The sequence below is a fragment of the Sycon ciliatum genome, chromosome 1 (genome assembly GCF_964019385.1).
Source record: "Sycon ciliatum chromosome 1, ocSycCili1.1, whole genome shotgun sequence".
Classification (NCBI taxonomy): domain Eukaryota; kingdom Metazoa; phylum Porifera; class Calcarea; order Leucosolenida; family Sycettidae; genus Sycon; species Sycon ciliatum.
Genome location: NC_088643.1, coordinates 13745946 through 13754799, shown reverse-complemented (window position 1 = coordinate 13754799; position 8854 = coordinate 13745946). Strand labels below are relative to the sequence as shown.

At 47.0% G+C, this 8854-nt stretch overlaps 1 protein-coding gene across 1 annotated transcript in view; it reads right to left on the bottom strand.

Annotated features, from left to right (window-relative positions):
• LOC135814438 (uncharacterized) overlaps window positions 1–8525 on the bottom strand; it is an 8918-nt gene extending 393 nt beyond the window's left edge. The window contains exons 1-3 of the mRNA XM_065327564.1: window positions 8131–8525; window positions 3488–5889; window positions 539–995 (exon numbers count right to left, since the gene is read on the bottom strand). Of these exons, the coding sequence (XP_065183636.1) occupies window positions 539–995; window positions 3488–5889; window positions 8131–8446 (3175 nt within the window). The 5' untranslated portion in view covers window positions 8447–8525. The remainder of the gene's footprint in view (window positions 1–538; window positions 996–3487; window positions 5890–8130) is intronic.
• Between the last annotated feature and the right edge of the window lie 329 nt (window positions 8526–8854).

Sequence of the window (8854 nt, the reverse complement as noted above, 5' to 3'; positions counted from 1 at the left end):
GACGTTCCACAATGCAGTGGCGGATCCAGGATCTCAGAGACAGAGCCTGTATGATAGGAGGGATCAAACCGTCTTGCGCAGAAAGCGTCAGACAAGGCAGAGCTTGGGGTTGGGGTCACCGGGTAGATGCTCAAACCATTGCTATCATTCAAGATGGGAGAGCATCATATAATGGTACAAGACAGTTTGTACTCAGTTCACCATGACACAGATTGCACTCGTCATGGTTATATCAACGGTAGCATACAGTTCACCATAAAATGATGAAGCATTTGCAACATGCAGTAGCTCAAGTACACCGTGCAAGTGCCCATGTACAGACTGCAAAGACCACTGGTAGTGGCAGTGGCAGTGGCAGCGACATGACAGCTAGGCACCGGCGGCAAAACCTGAAATATTGAGGGAAGAGAAGGGGGGGGACATGTATGGCTAAGCCAGTTCAAGTGTCTATGCTAGTATTATTACTTTTATTTAGTAGTGAACCCTGGTACCTATGTGTATACTGCTGTTTCTGACATTGTTTCGCTCCATCACATACCTTGCCATTCACTTAGTTTCGTCCTCAGATCGCTCAGCATATCACAGTACTGGCCGTGCTCGCGCCAGTACTTCTCAGCCTGGCAATGCTTGGCACACAGGTAGGACATGCCACAACGAGGACATGCCGTGATGTTGTCCAGGTCATAGCAGACGAAACATGCTGCGACACATTCACACCATTCTCGCAGTGCAATGTGGTGATCAATGCTCACTTGGCCTCTCTTGGACTGATGATGCAGGGCAACAAGCGCTATTGCCAAGAGGTTTAAGTTACAACCGCGTCGGGTTGTGCCTGGGCGGAGTGCGCATACGGCTGTTGTCACTGATATTCCATATTGAAAGTGCTTTGGAAGTCTTTCCAAGCATTCTTGTCGCAGTAGCTTGAGCCCAGAGTCCACAAGAGGTTCTGTTGTGTTTGGAATGGTGACATATTTACTCCAAATAGTGTCAGAGAGCTGGTCATCAAAACACAACGACAACGCCACAAAACAGATCACACCAGTCAACATGCCGCAATAGAAATTGAAAATGAGAATCGTCACATCAGAACTATGCACAGCACCAAGCTTCACCATGAACCCATGAACCCACCAATAAATGTCACAGTGGTGCCGTCCTGAAAGCATTGGGATCAGTGGGCAAAGCTACAAGTAATCCAATGATAGCGTGATGATTCTTTGTTGCCATCTTCAATAGGTCCGTCAAATAGTAGTAATAGGTTTTTCATTTGACACGACGAGACCACACGACGCTTGCAGATCACAGCACGAACAGTTCACCAGCCACACTCCACGAAAGCAAGTAGTATTACTCCTGACAAGTCTTGTTTCGTTCCATAAACATGACGGGGAACTCATCCGAGGAGAAGCAGTTGTTGAATGAAGGGGTTTAGCTGAACGAGAGAGCTTGGAAGCTCAGGGCCCTACGCTATGCTTTTTTGCCTTGATGACCTAGACAAAAAAAAAGCATAGGGATGTTATATGTGTACGTGCTCTTCATTTTCTTTTTTTCTCTTCTTCCGTGGTTGGTCTCACCCTCTCCTCAATTCAATTGGCTGTCTTGACATGCCACGAGGTGCAGAAATAAATAAATAAATAAATAAATTCTTTAAAAAATTGCTTTTTTTAAAGACATAACCTGGGATTCGAACCCGCACTATCGCGCACCCTGCATGCATCCCCCGATACACTTCGCATACATACTAATTCTTCCAAGTTGGTTCACATTGTGATCTTGCATTTGAAAGCCCTATTTGAATATGCATTGTGGCCAGCCGTCTTTGATGGCACGGTACGGTAGGGGATAGGTACGGGACAGGTACGATCGAGGGTAATACGACACCGTCTCCCGTACCGTACCGTACCATCAAACACAGCTGGCCACATACAGCTGCCCGCAATATTCAAATAGGGCTTTCAAACGCAAGATAATAACGTGAAGCAACTTGGAAGAATGGGTATGAATGCGAAGTGTATGGGGGATTGCATGTAGGGCGATAGTGCGGGTTCGAATCCCAGGATATGCCTGAAAAAAAAATAGGAGAATTGAAAAATTTATAACATCCTATGCTTTTTTGCCGTCAGATACGGATAGCGCCAGGCGTGACACAAACAAACAAACAAACAAACACACACACAAATACCAAATTAAAGCTGTGTGGACCCTGGCTAGCGCCAGACGTTACTGAAGTAACGTCTTCTGCATAGCTACGGGAATAATGCTATTTTATAGAGAAGATACCGGCGCAAGGTGTAAATTTGAATATGCATTGTGGCCAGCCGTCTTTGATGGCACGGTACGGTAGGGGATAGGTACGGGACAGGTACGATCGAGGGTAATACGACACCGTCTCCCGTACCGTACCGTACCATCAAACACAGCTGGCCACATACAGCTGCCCGCAATATTCAAATAGGGCTTTCAAACGCAAGATAATAACGTGAAGCAACTTGGAAGAATGGGTATGAATGCGAAGTGTATGGGGGATTGCATGTAGGGCGATAGTGCGGGTTCGAATCCCAGGATATGCCTGAAAAAAAAATAGGAGAATTGAAAAATTTATAACATCCTATGCTTTTTTGCCGTCAGATACGGATAGCGCCAGGCGTGACACAAACAAACAAACAAACACACACACAAATACCAAATTAAAGCTGTGTGGACCCTGGCTAGCGCCAGACGTTACTGAAGTAACGTCTTCTGCATAGCTACGGGAATAATGCTATTTTATAGAGAAGATACCGGCGCAAGGTGTAAACACTCAACTAACTCAACTCAACTAACTCAACTATTCCTGTGTACCTCTCCTTCTCATTGTGATTGATTTAGCACTTGTGATAGTTGTGTCTGGTAGGGTTCATAACACCTCCATTCTGCAGTCCTGTAGAGGCAGAAAATTTCGTCGGTCAATAATTTCGTCCAACTCCAAAGAAAAGGAATTCGTCCGGTTGAAAATTTCGTCCATAGATCATAAGAGTGTATAGAAACGCTGGACAAATCGATATTCGTCCTACATTTAATTTAGTCCAAAAGCTCCTTGGACGAAAAAGACGAAACTAAATTCCAGACGAATATTTCTGCTTATGCAGTATTCCTTTTCGTACGGTTTTGATATGTCGCATATCCCACTATGCCAACGCCTGCATGAAGGTACCACTAGTTGTAGTATCAATTTCTAACGGTTGCAACAATAATTTGTAGTAGAGGTATGTTTTCTCTCTCTCCATTTTTTACATGCCAACCTTCCTAGACGGCTTATTTATTTTCAGCAGGGAGTAGTACAATACCGTATTGTACTACTCTCTGATTTTCAGAGTGCAGTTCTCCAGTCAAACTACAGGCCCCTGTATACAGCACAATTCACATTCCACATTTTAGAGGGTGAAGGTGGCTGAGCCAAGGCATATGAACACATGCTGCAAACGGTGCAGGAACAGCAGTACCTTACCATTGCCAGGTCCTGAGAGTAACGCTCCGTCAGCCACAGGCAGGACATGCAGTGTCCCAGGTCTTCATCATTGCCAATGTCCACTGATGGCTTGCCCATGCTGCTCAGTTCCAAACCGCTCTGGTTGTGTTGAAGAAACCAAGACATGTAGTTGTCTATGGTCTTGTAAGGCGATAGCGGTGAGGCAAGATAGCTAGCTGGCGTTGTAAGTCCACCTTTCCATTGGAAATTTAAGTTTATAATGAGCAGGTTTAGAAACAGTTCAGAAGGTTTTTCAAACTTGCTGAAGACTATATGACCCAGAGCATGGACGAGTGAGTAAATATGCAGACAGGTGAAATCAGTCACCTCATCAAACTGGCCGTACAAAAGTGCAGACAGCATATGGCGTTGTGCTGCAATTGCACCCAGTAGTACTGGTGACACTGACATGGAAGAATCTTCAGTGGACGAAGCCCTGATGAGAAGTGCCCGCATAGCGAAGGTAAATATCTCGATCATTCCACAGTTGTCTGTCCACTCATACCATTGCGATGAGGAAGACAGACCAATCTGCTTTGCAATGCATTCCAATTCCAGCATATCCGGAGCCTTGTCAAGAGCAACACAGTTGGCCAATTGCATTGTGAGCTGAGCAGCAGTTGTCTCAGTGGCTGGAGAAGAAGAAGAATCCATCATCTTAGAAGCATAGACATATGCCACATGAGCTGCACCTTCAAAGCTGCGAGCTGCTTCACCTGTTTGTTCTACCACGGTGCGGCGGAGAGACACTGCCACATTACAGAGGTGATATTCAAGAATGCTGATAGATGACAAATCTTTCTCGCACGTATCAACCAGATGCTGTGCTGCTGCCATGACACTGTTGATATTCAGTTGATGTGCTGCACTCCCATCTACAGGTAGGAACGCGATGTAATTGAACAGCAAACTGAGTTGAGTGTGCGGTGGGAGCAATTTAAATGATGTGGCCGTCAGACACATAGCCAGAACAGAAGGGCCACTTTTTTTCCAAAGATACGAACACATGATTTGAGATGAGAGAAGGTTAGCATACTGCTCCACTAGCTCATCCGCTAGAATAGCACCATCGGCAATGCATTCCAGAGTATATGCAAAGTTTGGTTGGTCAATTAGACAATACATTAGAACTTGTCCTGGATCAGTCTCCTCGTCTTTGGCTGCCTCTGCACACACCGCACGCTGCCAACAATCCATATTTATGTGGCATAACCGTTGTATATATGTGCGACTCTCATCCTCAGTGCTCATCTTCCGGCCGAACTCTGCAATGAACGGCTGCATCGAGTAGCGCTCTGTCTCGGGACAATACTCAAGAAAGCAAATTCTGATCAGCGGATCAAACCAGTAGTGATGGACGGCTGTCTTGTTACTTCTGCGTAACTTGATCATGGCGCCGGCTGCATCTGGTGAAAACTTGGCTGGGAAATGTGAGAGAGCATGGAAAGATTCTTGCTCCTCTTTGCTCAGGTCATCATGTGCTATTTTCAGAAGGCGTGTGATGCGTTCATTCGGTTTCAATTTCTCATCGTCGAACACGTCCACACCAATCTTGACCAAAAGCTTCAGCATCATCTTTGCATTTCGGCGACCACCCAACATTGCACTGGCTGTGATTCGAATTGCTAAAGGGACGTAACCGCAGTGGCGAACCAATTCAGCCGCTTCCCGCGCCGTTCGGCTCCTCGGCAACGTCAGACTCATAAGCAGATCTTGAGCTGGTTTCACCTCCAGGCAGCCGATACTATACTGTTCAAGCTTGAACTTGGCTGCATGAAGCTCCAGGTGGACCCTGCTTGTCAGTAGAACACTGACAGTCCTGCTGCGGGTGATAATCTGATTCACTACATCCTGCAGTTGAAACTCTTGCTCCGTGGCACTCTTGATGCAGTCCTCCGCATTGTCCAGAACCACCAGCGTTCTCACATCCTTCTGTTTCGACTGTAAGACACCTGGCACTGCACCATAACTTCCCCTGCCATTCGTGTAAGTGTCACCCAGGGCCCTGTCAAGCAACGCCTGCGCCAATGATGGAGATGTGACACCGCGCAAGTCTACAAACATCACCTGCATGCCCTTGTCCTGACACCCGCTGGCAACAGCAATAGCCACTGACGTCTTGCCAAACCCAGGTGGTCCAACAAGGTTGTGGACCTGGACAGAAGATTCTGGTGTGCCAGCCGGTCCAAGAATATTGTCACACACCTCCCCGACTATCTCATTTCTGCCGGTGAAATGTTGGTCGAGCTCGGGCAAAGAAAACTCAGCCTGTTTCGAGGGTGGTTGTGTGTCTGAGCTGTGAACTGGCTTGTCATGCTTGGAGAAGGCGGCTGTTGTCGACGCCGCTTGCGTCTCGTCTGTCTTCTTGTGTGGTGGAGAGCCTGAACACCAACAACAAGAGAAAATAGAGAACAGGGCAAAATCGATGTTGATCATCGTTGCATGGACCCTGGTGACACTGGGCTACGCACAAGAATGGCTCAATAAGATCAGCAGAGCAAATGAGCCAACTATTTATTTGTGGTCTGGCCGACTTTTGGCAGTGTAATGGTGTTATTTGTGTTACGCCCGAGCATAATTATACCTTTTTGTTTGGTGTGCTGGAAATGATAAATCCTAAAAAAACATTACAAAAATAATAGAGGAGAACTCTAGATCCTTCTTATTGGACAAAGGAACCTTATTGGACAAAGGAACCTTGCAATTTGTCACAATAACAGCAATAGTGTCAGCAACAGCAACACGAGCAGCAGACAACAGCAGACCATCAGCACCACCATCATCATCATCAGCAGCAGCAGCAGCAGCCATTCCTCTCGAGGGCGGGTGTGGGCACGACTACCTGAATGCAAAGGAGCGTTATGAGTATGACTGGCTTTCGCGAAGCGAAAATATTATACACTCAAAGCACTGCAGTGCATGAGTCGAGTCAAGGAGCTACGAATTTGTTTTTCAGTAGTAAAATAGAATGTGCACGAATTCACTGGTAAGGGTAGTTGTGATTCCGAAGCAGTGCAGCGCTCCTGGATAATGGGGCAATGTGATGAAAATAGCAACTCTGTTCCACCGTCTACAAAAGCCTGTAAAGCCGCGTTGCAGCGGTGCGCTAGTTGCTTGGTTTCCCATACAAAAAACTGGCTCTGCATGGTTTGCCACTCCATATTCAGTGCCATTCAAATCCCACAAGAGGTTATGCGAAAGAAGCCATAATGACAAGCCAGCGGAATTCCGGAGCCGCTTATGGGAGCTTTGTAAGCAGCGGAAGCGCTTATGGGCGCTATGTATACAGAGCGAGTCGCTAGTGCCGTGCTGTGCAGCGACTTTGCCGAAGCATCTCAACTGCTGATGTAATCGTATAATCTCTACACTACATAGCACTGCTTGCCTCTCAATACAGAACTGCCACTGGTTTCCACTCCATGCACAGTCAGTACATGGCATATCCATGACCTCATTCGCATACCCTCTCTTGCTCTGCACTTTGAACAAGAGTAGAATCTGTATTCGAATACTAGTAGTACGGAGCATCAGCAAATCGAATTTTCGATTTGATTATTCGAATGGCAAAAAGAAAATCAGAGAGAAAATTCGAATGAAAAAGAGGTTCAGCATGTAGCGCAGTCCAGTATTTTCGAATCGAGTTTTTTTTAGCTTGAGCAGTTGAGGACTGGGATTTTGAGATGTGCAATGAACGGAGTTGCTGTTGTTTCTCATTGCCTTTGGGGATGACGCGAAGCGGCGGATGCTTCATCCGATTCAGGCTATTGGCGATAGGATCTCTCTTGGAGACCCCTTGAAAAGGCGGATCTCGGCCGAGCTCCTCCGCTATCCCTTGCATATCAGGAGACCCGCGGACGAATAGGTGAGGGTGGGCCCTACACTGCCTCAGCAGAATGAGATCCATGGTAAGGTCGACCCTCAAATATTCGGCACACTTTGAGTTGCCCTCTCCCTGCGGGGAACTCACCATAGACGCAGATGCCGAGACAACGCCAGCAGGGCTACTGCAGTACTGGGAGCAGGAGGCATACCGGGGCTGGTAGTTGGTGACAAAGCCATGATTCCAGGATACTTGAAATGAAACAAAATGCACACTTGATAAAACTTTTCACAGTTCGAGAGAGAGGAAAGCGTCAAGATTGACAAGAAGTCCGGACTAGTACTTTAGTAAGAACTAGTAGCTACATGCGCAAGAATGAGTACTCGTAGTGCGCCGTGTACTAGAGCACGCGCGGAGCATTCGAAAAGTATTCGAAAAGTATTTTCTGTTTGCGGGCATTTTTCAGTCGAACAAAGCCCTAGTTTCGACTGATTGAGTCCTTTTCGTGACGATTCTCGAATTTCATTCGAATATTCGATTTGCTGATGCTCCGTAGTAGTAATCATGATAATCGAAGTCACAGATTCTACATAATTTGATCTAGAATCTGTGACTTCGAATTTCTCTCGAAGAGCGGAGCATGTTGCAGTTGGACAATCTACCATTGGTGAAAATGAATACTAATACTTCAATAGATACGGATATGGATGCTTGGCCCTGCATATGCCTGGCTAGATATCGACGGAGCCGGGGCTGGGGGTCACAATGCGTGCTAATTGGACTCATTCATCATTCGGCTTACCTGTGTCCGTGTCCACGCTAGCGGCCCTCCCCGGGCCAGTCGTTTTGCGGCGGATCGTGTCTTCAACGTGCTCGACGATGAACGGTTGGTGCTTGCCAACAGTGGCGAGGAACGCGGCCACATCGCTCTCACTTTTCTCCAGCATGCATCGCACAAGTTGTTTCCTAACCTCCAGTTCACCTTTACTTTTCTCTTCAAGAACTTTTCTGTATTCATCGAGCGTCAGAACTTCGTCTTCCAGAAGCTCCTCCAGCAGGATCGACGTGCTCAGGTTATTTGCTAAGTATGCAATGTTCAGTCGGATGCGATCCGACATGGTGGACGTTCAGCGATCCATAGACAAAGCGAAGAACAGGAAAAATCTGACCGACCATAGCGGTACGCGGTCCTGGAGATCAGAAGCCAGAGCTCTCGGACGGAAGAAGGCAGGCAGAAGACTCGGCCCACACAGCAGAGTGCATCGACGCCGGTGATGCTCGCAGTATGCGATACCGTCATCATGGTCATGTAGCCTTCACTGACTTCAGTCTATGGCTTGCACCATGTACAGGGAGTCGTGATTATACGACTCCCTGGCTTGTACTGTGTAGATCTACTGTAGACTACGTGTAGTGTAGGCAGGGAGTCGTGGTAAACATGGTAAACGGCTCCCTGCTTGTAGTTGTAGATCTACAGTTACCATGGTTACTGAGTCTGTTTCCGATATCACCATGATCACGCCCCG